The sequence below is a fragment of the Rissa tridactyla genome, chromosome 8 (assembly GCF_028500815.1).
Source record: "Rissa tridactyla isolate bRisTri1 chromosome 8, bRisTri1.patW.cur.20221130, whole genome shotgun sequence".
Lineage (NCBI taxonomy): Eukaryota > Metazoa > Chordata > Aves > Charadriiformes > Laridae > Rissa > Rissa tridactyla.
The window spans coordinates 36,921,456-36,938,819 of record NC_071473.1 but is presented as its reverse complement, the minus strand read 5'-3'; the positions used below and the strand labels follow the sequence as shown (position 1 = coordinate 36,938,819).

The following is a 17,364-nucleotide window of genomic DNA, read 5'->3' as shown; positions in this document are numbered from 1 at the left end:
TCATACAAAGAACTGGACAACTTTTACAGTATGAATGTTTAGGAGCTTTTTGATAAAGAAGAAAATAATGACTGATATCTTTCCTTTTTTATGTATAATTATATAACATTTTGTTCTGAATTTTGTTGTCTACATTATACAACATCAATATACAACTGATTAGAGGCATACAAACTACTAGCCCATTTTTTTTTAATTAGATTTTTTTTAGTTTCACTACATCTGAATAAAAATTCATATTTCAGTACAGGTCATATTATATATAATACATACAATCTTGTATACTGTAATGAATCAAGTGTAATGAATCAAGTGTGACATTATAATCTGACTTTCAGTACAGTTGTTCAAACTCACAAGCTTTGCTTTTTTACATCTGATGCTGAAAAGTTTCTTTTCTGTATCAAATATGTTTGGGTTGGGGTTTTTTTTCCAGATTGTCAGAAACTACTCCACTTTTCAAGAATACTCAGACAAGCCCAATGTATACACAGTTCCTGACTACGTTGCTGGAAGAACTGCATTTCAAAAATGAAGATCTAGAAAGTTTAACAAAAATATTTGGAATGAACTGCATATTTGAATGGTCAGTCAATTTTAAGCTATTTTGCACGTCATAAAACTAAGCCAGTTAACAACGGTTTTAATTTTCAGCATTTTGTAAGTATGCACAGCAACTACAGATCGTATCAGGCAGAGTAGAAAATGTGTAAAGTACATTTTAAAGTAAAGAAATATATATGGTATGGAAATGAGTGTCATCATTTTTTCACTTACAGTAAATGCCAGCTGCTTACTTATCACTTTAATCTTTTGAGAATATATGGTTGGTTTATATATAGTTGGTTTACTGCAGTTTTGGTAGGAATTTTTACTCAAGTTCTACTACAATTTGTAAAAAATATATATCTATGTGGCTAAGTCTCAGCAGAGTTTTTTTATTATTAAAATTAAATTGTTATGTTCAATCTTTGTGATATAAAACTGAGCTAAAAGCCATGTATTTTTTTGCATGATACTGAGATTACATTTTGCATTCTGGGTAGGCTGAAAAATTTAAGAGCAAATACCTTAATTGTGCTGATGATATTCAACTGATCCGATATATAGCGTTATAGTATTTAATTAAGTAATTAGTGTATTAACATCACTGATCATACTTCTTTGTTCCCCACAGAATAAGGTGATCATCTTAACATCTACTATCTGAAGTAGTGGCACAGAGAACAAAAGAACACCTTCAATTGTTGGAACTTTTTTTTTAAATGAAAAATGAAATTTAGTATTCATTGTACTACTTGCACTTCTGCCTTTTCATTTCCTTCCAATGAATAAGAATTACGGAGAAGCTGACTATAATAGCAGTTGTTCAAGGTATGCATGAAGACTACTTAAAATGTGGATTATCTGAAAGCTGTCTATTTAAAAGCAGTAGAAAGAAATTTGGATTGTTTTTGGTTTTTTCTTGCTTTGGAAATTTTCAGCCTAAATTTGTCTACAGGAATTGGGGAATGAGAGAGGAAACAAAAAAAGCGTATTAGCCTGGAGTGTTAAGAACACTGCTACTGATATTTTTCCAGTTGACCCACTGCATGGAGCAGTACCCATTAAGAATGATGACGACAGTACACAAAGATGTGTGATCTATAGCCTGTTTATCTTGCTACTTCTAAGAAAAGGGGGGGTGTCTTTGAACTTGTGTAAAAGTTATTTTTAAACAGCTTTTCATTGTTACTAATTTGGACTTCTAAATGTATTTTAATAACTAAAAAATTAAATTTTGGCTTTTAGTAGTAATTTCATTTAAGAGAGTTGTGTTGTTTAGACTGAGTGTGTTTAGACTTGCTTTTGTCACCAACTGATTATAAAATGCTATTTAAAACTAATCCACTAGTAATTCTTAATGATTCCATAATATGGTTTATTGCATAGTTCTCAGGTCATAGGACACTGTCCTTTGAAAAATTTGAGAAGAAAGTTGTAACTGACGGTGCTTAGTCTGCAGCAAGTGCCAGCACTAGTTAAGGCTGAAGCAAAACTTACCAGGGCTGCTATGCAGCAATTACATTTAAACAACAGAGTTATTCCTTTGTCTTGTTTCTGTAATTGGACACCAAAAGGAAACTCTGCACTTAATTAGTTTATTGCTGTGTAGTTCCTTCATGGTAATCAGGATAAATATGTTGATTGCCCCCGACACACAGAAGCTTGTGCAGCTTTTCCCTGGAAGCATCATTGTGTGGTAGAGTTTATTTAGGTTGATGCTTGACTTTTCCTGCCTTACCTTGTAATGGGAAGTTATGTTCAGTATAACTTGTAAAAGCAACAATTTCAAATGAGGAAAACCTTTAATGCAGAGTTAAAGCTATGCATTTTTCTAAGTGTGCAATAGGAAAAAAATACCCATCGCAATCAGACAGTGTCTCGTGTCAAATTCATAAGAATGCATGATGTAATCTGGATAGGAAGTGCATTGGTTTTGTACCATGATGGAAAACTTTTTATGTGATAACTATGCAAAGAAGGGACAAAACCTCACCAAAAGATAAGTTTATAAAAGACTGATACTCTGAGCAAAACTTAAACCTTGAATTTATATTGATCCACTTCTGACTTTGGAAGTTAAATATATTTTTATTTTTAGGTAGTACTTCACTGTAGATTCTGAGCGAGACCTTTTTCTGTTCCATGTACGTTTACCTTGGGACGTAAATGTTACAGCTACCCCATAACAATGCTGCTATGCTGAGTATGCTTAGAAGGCGTTACCAATGTACATCATACCAGGAATATGACTGTTTCATCAGGTTCGATGGCTCTCATTTGCAAAGTTTTTATACTTCCTGTCAGTTTAGTGGTGTGATTTTGTTAGTTATTTTTAGGCTTGGTCTTCAGCACTTACTGTGTATGAAATGTAGAATTTGTAATAAGAGTGAATAGGTCACAGGCCCGCAGACCTCTTTATCAGGGTTCACTGTAGCTGCTTTTACTGTCTGCCTTAGCAGCTCAAAAAAGTATGTTTTGAGGATTTTTACATCTCGTCCTTGGCTGCTGTGCAGTAAGCTCACTCATTCTTTTCCTTGCCTTAAAAATAACCTTTGTCCTTCCATGACCATCTTCACCAGTCCAGAAGAGAGACTTCTATAATGGTCTGGAAATGCCCTGAGGGGATATTCTTCACTTACCATTAATGATTTAATTTCCCTTAGATGTGAGTAAAGCACACATCAATAAATGCAGAAAGTATACATATACCCATTACCTTTGAGTAGGAGAAAGGCCGTAGACTCATCTCAAAAGGATCTTTCATACTACCAGCCTTAACTGGTTGAACAAAGAGCAGAACTCAAGTACCAAAAATTAAGTTCATTTATGTAGTTTTCTTATGAGCATGCTTTGTAACAGCTTAACTGCTTAGAAATGTTCAAACTAGACCTCATTTATGGGCTTAAAGCTAATTTCTGCCACAATTATCTGTCCTTTAACAGAGTACTCAGCTCACTTTTCCGCTCCCCCCCCCCCCTCATTTTGGTTGTGTTTGCAGGCAGATTGTTGCCTTGTGGCCTTGCTGTTGTGCTTACTGTTTTTCCTTCCTATGTTAGTTAAGTAGATGAGAACAGTTGACACTCGGTTCAGTGGTGGGTTTAAGCCTTAACTCAAGTATGCTAAAATTTAGTGACTTAGTCATGAGCTGCAGGCCTGTAAGGTCATTATAGATCTGGGGCTTAGGGTAGGTGGGACATAAGCCTCTGTGTCTGAACAGTGCCATGAAAGGGGCATGAGCTTGGTAAAGCCATCAGCTGCTTGGATCATAAAATCATAGAAGTCCACTCCTTTGACAGTGTAAAGCGGACAAGCCTGTCTGGCAGTGGACATGTAGCAGGGCAAATATGGTATGATGTGTTTCTTTTAATAGCAGGGGGGCAGGAGGGAAACTAGACTTCTACAGTGATATTCTTTATTTCTGACTTATATAACTGATATAGTAAAGAAAAGAAGAACACTTTAAAGCTTAAAGCAAAGCCTGCTTCATGGTGTTGCAGCTTCTCAACATCAAAGGAGGAATGTGTGATATATACCTGCATAGTGCAGATATGGATTTCTTACGGAGTTTTCTATAGATGTAATGAAGTAATCTCAGGAAGAGAACAGTGTTAATAAAACCACATATATAGAGAAAGTTAAATTGTTCAAAGTTATTCAAAGCAGTCTTTGTGCTGGCCAAAGAGGATGAAGGAAAAGCTTTTGTGTCTGTTTTCACACCAAAGTTCAGTTCACTGTCCTGTAAATACTGTCAGTGTAAGCACTGCACTCTCTAATGCTGAATTTCCTAGTGCAGGGCCATTCACTGCTGCTGTTCAATTCTTTGTGCCCATTGAGCCAGCTTGCTGATTTTTCTTGGGTTTTGGAGGGAAGAAGGGGATTCAGAGTGGTTCTCTTGATAGTTACTATTTCAGGAAAGTGGGCAGGTCATAACGTAACCTCTAAATTATCAGGTATTCAAAGAGATTACCCTGCATTTTTGTAAAGTTTGCAAATCATGTTGTGCTTGTATATGGTAATGCAAAATTCTACATTAAAACAAGCAGAAGAGAGCTTGATTTATTTCATTGAAGACTATGAAAACAAAGTGCTGTAGTAAGTCTAGAGCAGCGTAACTGACATGGCTGTGCTGCTGGCTAAAACCAAGACTAGAAAGTTACATCTGCCCTGTCTTTAAAGAGTGATGCACGGAGCAACATAGAGCGTGGTACATACATGAGATACATCTGAGGCCTCAAAGGCTGTGTCCACAGAACACATAGAAGTTTGACCTGTATTTTTGCTCTTCAGTCTCAGTGAGTAGTTTAAGTGAGGCATCTGTTGTGGTTTTGGGGAGGCAATACCAGTCCTGTGAATCTTGGTGTTGAACCTGCATGTCCTGCCCTTCTCTCCCTAGTCTGAGAGAAACTGGACTCTACAAAATGCAAGAGGGGATGCACAGCTCAGCTGGACATTAAGTCTCAGCTGACCTTTAACTGCTGGAGAGAAAAGGACTAACGCATCAGTGAGAAGAAAAAGGAAGAGAGAAGGGGAAAGCGGTATTCACACCTTCTAAATTTAGGCATCCAACCTTAAGTACCTGCGTGTCTCCATTTACTTCAGAGAGAACTGATGCTTTTAAATGTAGGTTTTCCAAATCATATCTTAGTGCAGTGTTTGAAGTGGGTGGTGTTAATGCCTCTGCCCTTGCTCCCTGGTGGCAGAAAGCAAGCAGATAACTTTGGGCTGAGAACTTTGACCATAGTAGACTGGCTCTCCCTGGAGCAATTTATTTAGTAATGAAGTGTGTCACAAAACTGAATGGGGACCTGCCCCTGCAAAGTGGGAAGTTTCTTAGCAATCTGATCCTATTATTGGTTATTTTGATGGCTACTACTTCACACTGAATTTTTTGTTAACCTCTAAGAGTTAAACCAAAAGAATTAAAGTGAGTGGCAGTCTTTAGGAAAAAAAATGTCAATATGTTGAAAGTACATCCAGGAGGTTACGCTCCAATTCTACAATTTGCCTCTAAGCTTTCCATAGCTACTGTTTGTTTGTGCAATTGCTTATGAACATGCAGTACTGTGGGTGGGGTTTAGCTTGATCTCACTGGAGTAGCAGGTAGTGCTGGACCGTCATTTCCAATGAGCATTAAATATTGAAAACACAGAATCAGCCTCTCTTTGGCAAGTCTTACGTTTGCAGAAGCAGCAGATGGTATACAAGGCAGGGCTAGGGACCTATAAAGACCTCTGTTTCTCAACTGCATATCTCTGCCACCTGACAGCCAGTTGTCTGATTAGAGTCAGAGGAAGTGGGTGTGCCTTCCATTAGCAAAGACAAAAAGTAATACTGCTAGAGACTTTTCCTCTTATGAGCTTTCTTTTTGTGACTCTTCGTCTTAGAACCACTTCTCTGCAAAGACTGCAGGCAGTGCTTTGGGAGATAGTCTGCCTGAACGACACAATAGAACGTGAACTGTGGCATTTGTGGTGCTAAACAGGATTTGGTGAGGTGGGGGAAGAGAGCTGGAAACCTATGTCTTCAAGTAGCTCTCATTTGAGCACTGTGGTTTCAAAAAGCAAGTGAAAGCATATGTTGCCTCAGTGGCTGATCTGGACATGTGTGATAAATGTTAGTCATTCACCCTTTGTTACTTGCAGCTGTAGAGCAAGGAGCAAGGCAACCTTGAGATCTGAAAAAATAGACAAGACTAGCCAAAAAGAGTAATAATTAGCAAGAGGAAAGGTGAGAAACAAGCAGAAGCCTTTTTAAGCTGTTCTTGCCCTGGAAAATGGGCAATATGGTGAGATACCTTTTGGGCATCCTACTCAAAATAGTCTCCTCAGTACAGCATCAAATTTGGGGCCACATTAACAGTATTATCAGGGCTGGAAAGGCCAGGAAGAAAGGCCACCAACTTTCTGACCAGAGTTTCTGACATCTGTGAGCCAGGTTTATCTTCCCACTGACTTTGCCACCATAGTTGAATGTGCAGACTTAAGTCCTAGACTTAAGAAGGCTTATCAATCAGAATAATGCAGTAAGTGTGGCACCTGTAGCACTTCAGATGTCCATCTGTGTTGGTTTTACTGTGTTATCCTGCAGTAACCCCAAGACAGCAGCTCCCTAAGGAGTCCCTTCTCCAAGAACAGACTAGAGCTGACACATTGGTGATTGTAAGGCAGTCGTATCTTGCCACTATGAAAACTCCCCCATAGAAGTCAGTCCCCAGGATGCTTTTGGTAGCCTATACTTTAAAGACAAAGTTTTTACTACATTTTTGCACGCTGTGATTACCTGCAGGAGCTGCATACAAAGATCAAAGAAAGCCAGTGGGGCTACTGACTGTGGTACATCCTGCATCATTGCAAGCCACATCAAATCAATGCCATTTCTGACACTTCTCAGCCTCTTATATTTTGTGGGGTATGAAACTGAATTGAACGCATAGTGGGAAAGTGGCAGCTTCCTGGAGAGTCCTAAAATTTGGTTAGAATTAGTCGTCACTACAGGGAGTTTGAAGGACTTCAGATACAGCTTTAATAAGCTGCAAACACTTAGATCAGGATTTACATCATAAATCTTTGCTTTTTGTCTACTCAAATGGGAGTGTCTACAAAACAGGTTAATAAAATTTAACAGTACAGTAGTTAAGTAACAAAAAACATCATAACTGGTAGTATTATCTAAGAAGCCAGAACAACCCTGCTTACAGGTGCCAGCTAAGATCTGACTCATCTAAGGTATTTTATAGCAAGCATATGTTAGGCACGTCTATCTCACCTATTAGGCAAAAAAAGGATAACGTTTCCTAATCAGGATTTGCCACTGAGCAGGATTTTCCACAAACATCTCAGTATTGCAAGTGCTATCCACGGTTAGGAGAAAGCCTTTTGCAGACACTTCTGATTTGTTAATTTAACAAATAGAATAAATGGCTACAAATCTGTGGCTAATACTGATTCAGCAAAGCTGGCTGTAGTTCAACGTATGGCTATGTTACTTTGGCAGTTGACATGTTAAAACATCACTTAGGAATTCTGTGTTAGAAGGTAACTTAAGAATACCTGCAGTTCTTGTGCAAAAAAAAAAAAACCCTGGGTGTTTCAGATTGAAGACGGGGTCTCAAAGCAGGAACTCGCATGCAATACATTAAAAATACTTCACTGAGACAGCGCAAGCAAAGTTGTATTGGTGTAGTATATTTACCTGCATAGCCAGAAGAGAGAGGATGAATTCATGTTAGTGCAGGAGAGAAAGATGAAAAATTAAGTTTGAAAATATTAAGGTCTTTGAGAACAATGCAGTTGGTTAAGCTAGAATAATCATTGTATTTTCACAACAGCAGACACAGCTGTAAAGCCCATTGCCTGTTGATTTTTGAGCAAGTTTTACATTCAGTTCACTTTTACGCAGAAACGTGCCTAAGCCTACGCCTCTCTGCAGTCTGACTTTAGTCCTTCTTGCACAAAGACCGGTTAAATGTCCATCTGCCTTAACTATTCCTGGGCTTTTGCTGCAGTATCCAAGTAGTCTAAAGAAATAATATGGGGGATGAAGCTGCAGTACCGACACTCCCTTCTGTTCTCAAAAGGGCAGTATTTTTATTTCTTAAAGCTCTGATGACAAAGCTCCTGTTGATGCAAATGAGAGCAAACTGTTGTCTTGGTAATTTTACACCTTCTTTAGGAATCACAATCTCTCATTTTTTTAAGAGAAGCCCTTCACTTAAAAAGCTTTTTTGAATACATTTTTTTTTCCTGAACTGTGGGCTCTCACTAAATTAAAAACAAAAGTAAAGTAGATATTTTTGCTGCATAAGATCTTTGGCTTATTATAAAATTTCACAACTAAAGATGTACTTAAAGCGTTTCTTTCTTATTTAGATAATTTCTCCAGAGGGCTTTTGAAAACTTGGAAAATAAGTGATTTTACAGATACTACATTAGTCCTCAACAGCTCTGGGTCAAATACGTGTCATCTCTGCTAACTATTCATTTCTAAGATCCTCCCAAGCTCTGCTTTTTTATACACTGAACATCTGATGCTTCTTGTTTTTCTTCTATAACCACAGATGTGCCCTCTTCAAAAAACTCACAATCTCAAAATACTAAACTGACAAGCTGAGTGTCAAACCACACACCCCAAGCAGCAAGCAGTGCTGAAGAAAAACAGAATCACGCTTGAAGAAAAACAGAAGAAATCACACAAATTGTTTCCAAAGAATGAATCGGAAACGTTTTCAACTTGGTGCAGGCATTTCTTCTTAAGAATGCAAATGCCATTTCAAGCTTTTAGTTTTTATGCTTGCTTACTGTATAAGCAGAGGCTGCTCTCAGAAAGAAGAGATTAATTTGAACAACAGTTTATATTTTCTTGTTACGATGAGTTTTATCTCTCTTTGAGGTGAACTGGAGCCTTGCTATGGGACCAAGATTGTCTGCCGAAAAGCAGCACGGGTGTTCCTGTGCTAGTCGAGTTACACACTAGGGTAAGCGAGGCCTCTTCACTGGGAACATGTGTGGTTTGTGTGCGCTGCAGAGGCTCTCTGTGTCGGAGCCCCCATGTGTTGGTTGCTGAGAGCACACCAGAGAGCTGGACAGGAGCCGAGCAAAGCTCCCACCGTGAGCAAGCAGGCCCACAGCTACCAGTTTGCTGTAGCTGGTCCCTACATCACAGAAGGCTATTTGAGCACAGGGGAGTAAAGTGATTTGTCCAGATCTTCGTGGACAAGCTCTTTCAGCTGTAGTGCCTATCTGCAGGCCATTACTCCTACTGCAGGAGCTGACGTGAGAAAAGATTTGGTCCACAATGCTCTGGTGCTAAGGTGCCAAATACTTACAATTCAGCTTGGCAGTAATGCTATGAGTTATCTAAAAGGCCTCGTGATACTGTCCTGCAGAGAATGACATGTAGAAGCAGTAGAAGGGGTCATTTTCTTGCTGAAAAAATATGTGAGACTAGCTAGCTGGTTTCTTAATTAAACCGTCAAGCACACTTCACACTGCAGCATGCATCTCTGCAGTTCAAAATTTGTCATAGCATTAAAAAAAGTTAAAATTTAAAAGCATAGCTACAAAAATGTATTTAACTGCCTTGAAGGTTCTCTGTCAATATGCAACTGTAAGATAATGCTGTTGTGCAGGTTTCACTAAAAGAAACATCCTTTTTTAAATCTGGTGATTCAAAGGTAAAACACTGACCTGCAGTTTTGGTACATGACTGCTAATCTTCTGTAGAGATCTCTGTAAGAGTAATGCTGGATTCTGGGTTACGTCATTTAAGCATTTGAGTCAAAAGCTGGATTATTTTTTTTTTCCCTAGTTCATCTCTATCTGATAACCTTGGATACAAGAGAGATGATGCCTGAGGCAAAGCTGATAAAGTCACCAGTACTAAGAAGCATGTGTGTTGGGGGGAAGCACAACAGCATAGATACATATCTTCACATCCCTATTTCCTTCATAAACGGAGGAAGGAAGTTCCCTGCAGGTTAGCCTGAGAGTATCTGCTCTTACAGCCTGAGAGCCAGCAAAGTACAATTTCCAAGGGCTACAGGCTTTTTAAAATATTGACTTCAGCATTTCACACATATAGTTTTTTCTATACCTAGTGCTACTGACAACCTCTTACTAAAAATTCACAACTGGGTATCGCAACCACCAGAGTTACAGTCACCCCACCCTCTTTCCTCTCTCTGCTCTGTTCCTGTCTCTTCCCTCTTCTTCAGATCTTTCCTATTCTTCCCATCCCAGTGCCTAGCCGTTCCTTTCCACTTTACCCCTTCACTAATTCCAACAGCCAGTGCGCATCCTCCTGCCTGCTCCCTGTCCACCACCTGTAAAGATCCCACCCAACAGCCAGTTTCCGCGGCAGGAGAGCCCTGGGCTTCCCACCCCTCGCGCTGGCTCCCTGCATCCCACAAGGGGAAGGAACAGCACTGCCTGGCAAGGGCTACCTTGTGCCTCCCACCCTCCTGTCCACACACCAGCCTACTGCAGTGAACCTGCTGCAGGGCTCATTTGTTCAGCACAGGATGGAGAACTGGCCATCTCTCCCCTTGCTCCTTGAAAGGGGCTCAAGCATGATTTGGTTGGGCACCCAGTTACTCAGGTGGCCTCTCTAAAGTGGGGAGGACACTGCCCCGGGGCCATACGACTGTTGCTGAAAGGACAAAGATACTCATATTATGATTCTTATAACAGCATCTATAGATTATTATGAAACTTGTCTCTAAAACAGATATGAATCACCCAACAGCTACAGCAGTGCTCCTGTGCAGAGATGATTAAGAATTTTTATGCAACTTCTTTAATCAGAAGAGGCCTACTTGGTTGAAAATGAAACCTCTTCAGGAAAAGGTTGGTTTTGATTAATTTCTCAACTTGAAAAAGTGTCCAAATTTTCAATGTGTTTCACTTCAACATTTCTGAACACAGAGAAAAAGGGGGAGGGGGAACATAATCAAGTTTAAAGTCACTTTTCATTTTAAGATGGGTTAAATTTCATTATGATCAACTGGTATCCTGCCATTTTAACACACTTTACACCATTAATTTTTTGTTTGCAAAAATTTACATTTTCACTTGTCTTCCCAAATTGTTTGTTGTAGGTTAGACAATGTGTACACTCAAATGTATTTTTCCTTAGTAGAAGTACAGTATTTATTTTTAAAACTAATGTGATGAGGAGCAGTAACTGCTTTGGTCAGAATTTCTTGCTGTGTTGGAATCCCCAAATAATAGTCCCTGTATCTCTATAGGCTGTTACCTATCAAAAGCCATTATCGTTCATAATGCAACCTCAGGGAAGACTTTATTGCTGAAAGAAGAGATGCATTCCTACTTTTAACTAATTGTTGTAAGAAATTGTCTAGTTTCAGAACTTTGACCAAGATTACAAATTCACCACTGAAGATGGATCAAACTGATCCATTACACAGGATTGTGCTTATTTTTAATTACTAATTTTTTGGACTGAGCTAATGGTCTTCTTATGTCACATTTAAATATATTGAGGTGGGCTTTGTACCATTTGAGGCCTCTTAAGAGGATTATCAATTAGCACTTTCGTCATCAATTTAAAAGCATTTTCTAAAGGTAGGTAAGCCCTTTTCACAGAAAAGGAAAGTGAAAGGGGAGCAAAAAGTGACTCATCCAGGCACGTGGACTATGTCAGATGCAGAGCCAGAAATAGACTCTGAGCTCCTTGTACCCATACTCATGGCCTGGGGACTAACGTGGCTTCCACCAAAATTGTTAGCTGTAATCCCACCATTCTGCAAAAGAACATCCCTTTCTGGTAGAACATACATTTGAAATTCAAAATATATTCGCTTTCTTCTTGGCGATACATGCTGTAATACCTCCCTTACTCTTTTGCCTAACCCTACCCAGAGCTGAAAGAAAAAAGTTCATTGAGCATATTTTTCTGTATCAGTTGCTTTGCCTTGATGTTGCTGATACTATAAGCTTGGCTCCAGACCAAACAGAAATGCTACAGCTGAACTGGGTCAGATTTTCATAAGTATTCACCATCAGATTTGGATCATATCTGTAGATATACCCACTGCAACCTTTAGACTCCATTTTGACCATGGTGAAGTATGCTGAGACCAGTTGCTTTAAAATAAAAAGAGACTAAAAGCAGGCCATTTGCTCTGGCCTCAATTGTGAGTGCTGAGGTCTTTGAGGAATCTGGGCCACTTTGTCTAACTTCTTGTCTATTTATAACCTTCCTGCCCATTGAAGAAGACAAGATGGGGCTACAGACGTAAGGGGGAGTGCATGATTGGGACAGAGATACATGGGAGATGTTTGGATAGCATGGGAGAGGAGAGCTGAGGGGATGGAGAGTTCGAGATCTTTTGGCTCAGCGTTGCTCATTGCAGACGAACAATAAAGTCAGTGGGTTTGCCCAGGAGCTTGAAACTGACCTCAGGGAGAAGATAACGTGGTCAGTCTGGTACAGTGGACTATTCTAGGCTATATGAGAAAGAAACCAGGCGGATGTTGTCCTTTCCTGTGACACTGGATGGAATACAACAACTAATGTTAGTTTTAATTTAAGAGTCTTGTCAGATAGGAGTACGTTTGAAAGCAGCAATGAACTTCAGTATGTTTCCAGTAGTAAAACATGAAAGAGGATATGAAAGACGGTCCAAGTAAGCCTAAGCCAAGCAGTCCAACCTATAGTTCTGGGTTAATTTGGGACCGCAAAGGAAGAAATAGATGCATGGGGGTTGGATGTGAGTGGAAACTGTCCTTACAAATTAGTAAGGTTGCAAATCTTGAGTTTCTTCTACAAGGTATACTTATTAAAAATAAGCCCTTCTATTAGAGAGAAAAAAATCAGATACACATTAAGTGTATCAAAAACCAGCTGGCTGGTGAATCTCAGAGTGGTATCCAGTAGTAAATGGGTCTGACTATTAACAAAGATTGTAAGTACTAGTTCTTGGTGAAAATGCTTCTCGGTAGGTTGGTTTGGGGGGGTTGTCAGGGGGTTTTTAATTTTTCTTTTTTTTTTAAATCCAGACCATCAGTGTGGAGGCATTTTTCATCCAGGCAAGGTACATGCAGTGAGTGACAGCAGACCAACAGCTTTTGCTGAACTTGCCAGCTTAAAGCCCCTTACTAGCACTTACTCAGAGAGAGGGATAAGGAAGTGCCAGCACCAGGTGCTGTGTGGAAGCTGCAGCAGCACCAGCATAAGAGGGGAGAAAACATCAGCAGAGCTTTAGGGAAGAGAAGGAAGATGACAACAGAGGTTTGGTAGGCAAGGAGGGAGCAGCAGATGAGCTCACAGTGAGGAGAAGAAAGGGGTGTGGGGAGCAAGCTGCAATGCTTGAAATCTGTAACAGTAGAACTGTCAGAGAACATTAGAGCATGTGGAGCCGTAGGGTGATGAGAAGAGTAGGTCAATGTAACAGCGTGATCTGAATCGCACAGTCACAAAATGTGTTTTAACACAACCAGATGCAAAAGAACCCACCTGGGAGAAAAGAAAGCAAGCTCCTGTGGTAGGATGAGAATCGACCTCTGAAAGCAACAATGGATCCTAGGGTATGAAGTCAGCCTGGACAACTAAATCCTCAGCACAAAAGCCTAATTATGTTTTTAGCATCTGCATCTATGTATCAATGTTATGTACTACTTATCTCCATACATATGTTTCTTTAAGTACAGTTGTAATTATAAACAGGAGAACCACCACAAAATCAGCACAAGCGTCATAGACCTGTGAAACCATCGCAGAGCTAAGCAATGTTGCAGGTGGTGACATACACTGTTGTGTGGGAGTTGACTATTTCCACATTAACATTATTCAATCACAGTGGCCCATTTTCACATAGCTTGCTGAACTTCAGAAAGTTTGCACAAAGGTTAAGGTTTGACATTTTGAGACAGAATAGCTTAGTCCTCTATCCTCTAGTGAGAACTACAATAAATAATCAAGAACAGAAGAGAAACACAGACTCTTACTTCATCCCTTTCCAGGGCAGAAGCACTGAAAACATGCTTTTTTTGACACAAATGCTTATTCTGAGGTCTTCATTACCAGGATTTCCAGTAAAATAGCCATAGGCAAGAAAGCACTTAATCTGACTGTTACATTAGGCTTCCCGAAACCACATGTAGGTGCAATTGTGAGCGCAGGCGTAAGAAAATGTCCTCAAACTTCTCACGGACTAACAGAATGATATTTCTATCAATATGTAAGAATGTGATGAGGTCCTACATAAAGGGTAGTCATTTAGTGCTTTAGGATTTCTTTTATTTTTTAAGTGGTGTGACTTCTGTGTTAGTTTATGCAAAGCATGTGTCTAAGAATGAAACAGATTGAGACAGGGCATAACGCCTTTTTCACAACAGCATAATTCATGACTGCACTCAGAAATCACTTCTCTCTGTAGATTTAGGTATTAGTTCAGAAATGCTTACTTCTAGAAAACAGTACTCTCTCTGAAACAGTTCTACAGATCGCTAATCATGCGTTTAGCTAATTTACTGCTGCTGGACATCCGTTATTTCTGCAGTACAGGGTAGATGCAGCACATCATCTTCCATGTTACTACCATCACAGAAACACCATATGTGTAGGTGTTTGCACCACTTCTTAATCAGAACTTTCCAGTTCTAACAGTTCTGGTGCAATAATTCACTCCTAACACTTAAAATATACATCCTTCAACTGGAAAATTTTCCCACCAAAAGCCATGCATCCTTCATCAAAATATGCTTAGAAGTAAACTCTTGTCTTCTGAAATGGTTTCCACCACATTTCACTGCAAGTTTTTGTGTCCTCGCTTAATGCTCACAACCCATTGGGTGTCACGTATCTGGCTGTTAGGGATATTCTCAGTTTTCAGAGCTGGGGGCACAGAGCACACATTGCCCATAGCGGCGACACCGTCAGTCTGTGACAGAGCAGAAGTCCAGCCTGACCACAACAAAACACACAGCCCCTCCGAACCCAGAGTCAGACCAGGCTCTGCATCACACCATCTGCTATGAAGCCTCCATGACTTGGCGCTGCTCATTAGCAGTGTGACTGCTACTTAAGCTTCCCACTGCACACGTGAAGGAAGTGGTACCCTGTAAAGTTTCCTACCTTTCCCACTTACATACCCATCAGCCTTTGCAGCCAATGGGACAGGGATCATACAGAAACCACCTTCTTTGTTATCAAGTCTCGAGTCTTCCCAAAGCAGGTCAGCCCAGAGTGTATCCTCTGGATAGAGACCAGCCTGTTGTCCTGCAGTCAGAGCTCATACAGTGATGGGTGTGCACAAGCATCACTGAAAATGATGGCATTTCCACAAGACACCTGCCTTTGCAACCATAAGAATTTTCATTTATTAAGTGTTGGCTGAATTTTGCTTGGGGGGAAACCCCAAAGCCCATTAGTAGAAAAGCTATTGTGTGGCAATGAGGCTTCTCTTACAGCATGATTGTAGCTTCCAAGCTCCAGCTCCCTCAGTCGTGCGCATGTCCTGTCCCTTCTCATTTCCAATTCTGGGGTCCTTGTCCCAGATTTCAGTCTCCTCATTTTAACTTGTCCTCACTCCCCTATGTTTCAGGAGTCCTCCACCTTAGGTAATTTGTCCTACCCTTCTCACCCTGGCGCTCGGTGTCTGTCCTGAGGCTGTGGGAGGAGGGGAACTCTGGAGGTAGCCTGCCTGCTCTCACCTCTGCCTCCTGGATGCAAGAAACCATCTTAAGGAAATTTAGCTGCAGAGACCTTGAAAGCCTCCACCAAACCTGTATGAACTGTGGGTTCACAGCTTGCAGTAGGTCTTGCAGGTTGTACAGAGGTAGAACCCTGGTACCAAACCCAAGGTCTTTGCTACAGCCTTGATCTCAGTGTCCTGGAGCAACGAAAGAGCAGCAGAGGTACCAAACTGTCACCAATCACCAACACAGCAGGAGTCAAAACACCTCTGGTCTGTGTGCCAGTGTCAAGTCAGTAGCCGAAGCCAGCTGCACAGCAATCCCCTGGTACATAGCTGAGAGTCACTCCTTTGCTCTAGGAGGGGACTGCAGCAAACCCAGTGATGTCATCCAGACACCACTCACAGGCATGCAGGTACAAGCATGACATAGAGATAATTGGCAGGGTCATTAAGGAAAGTCCATACTCCCTAGTTTCCCTAGGTATAGGTCCCATTTCCCTGTCACGCACCTTGAGGTGAAGGAATAAAGTGCCCAGCTCAGAACAGCAGCTTGAGAGGGATGAACTCTTTCAGGTGCTTTTCCCCCCTCAGGACAACGGAGTTCTGCGGGGACCCTCCAAACAGGAGCGGGGAGAGAAGGGAAGACATCCCACCCAGTGTGCCACGAGAGGGAACCGCAGCTTCATAAAGAGAAGGGCACAGAGCCAGAGAGACATTTCCCAAAGATCTCGTTCTCAGAGATTGCTGAACCACAGTGACTGCCTGTAACCCAAGCAAACAGCAACATAAAAAGTTCAAGCACTGACATGACAGAGTTCAACCTACTTTGTTAGTCTGACAATTATAGGCAAATGAGAACGGGGACCATAACAACAACTGTTAGGCAGCTTTTAAACATGTGGTGTTTCCTATAGTCAGAAAATACAGCAATCACCAGGAATAACTTTTCTTGGCATGTAATGACTGCTAAACCACCCGCAAGAAAAAAAAGAACAGCACTGAACAATTCTGCTATTTTAAATGCAACGAAGAGATCCAAACAAGGCATTTGAAATAAAAACCTGCTACAAAATAGGAGAGGACTTACCAAGCCCTGCTCTGTGCATTCTGCTAATTGGACCAACCCACAGCCCAAACCATGGAGCATTTAGGCAGAGTGTAATACCACAGCAAGGAGGCTCCTGTCACACAGTAACCTCCCCCCTCCGCTGAGGTCTGTTTCTGACCAGGAGTGGGTTCATCCTTTGGCCTGGTTTCTGGGGACTAACTGTTTTGTGAAAGCATTGGATATGCCACTTCCAGTTTAATGCAATCAGTTTCAGGCTGACCGCAATCTGGTGCACAGCTACTGAGTGCAAGTTCTTTCTCCAGGAAGGTTTGAGAGTAGCCCTTAGTGTTATGTTAGTTCCCAGCCTTGAGGAAGAGCAGAGTGAAAAACAGATGCTGCCATAAGCACAAACCTAAAATGTGCTGAGACACACAGAATTGCAGCGGAAGTACTGGAGATAAGAGTAACGTCTACTGACCTGGCACTTCCAATAGTCAGCAGTGACCAGGAAACAACCGTTTTCCCCCCAGTAGACCAACCATTTCCGAGTTTAGCCTGCAGAAACACCCCACCAGCACCAGTGAGACTCTTACTGTATCATTGAGATGCAGTC

General features: G+C 40.8%; 1 protein-coding gene across 3 annotated transcripts in view; it reads left to right on the top strand.

The window, feature by feature from the left end:
- Window positions 1-1,350, top strand: part of RPAP2 (RNA polymerase II associated protein 2) — a 41,781-nt gene extending 40,431 nt beyond the window's left edge. For 2 of the 3 annotated variants that reach the window (XM_054212420.1, XM_054212418.1), the window contains 2 exons: window positions 437-586; window positions 1,178-1,350. In XM_054212420.1, coding sequence (XP_054068395.1) covers window positions 437-586; window position 1,178 — 151 coding nt within the window. In that variant the 3' untranslated portion in view covers window positions 1,179-1,350. Of the gene's footprint in view, window positions 1-436; window positions 587-1,177 lie in introns of those variants that run through there. The other variant, XM_054212419.1, reaches the window with a different exon arrangement.
- The last annotated feature ends 16,014 nt before the right edge of the window (window positions 1,351-17,364 follow it).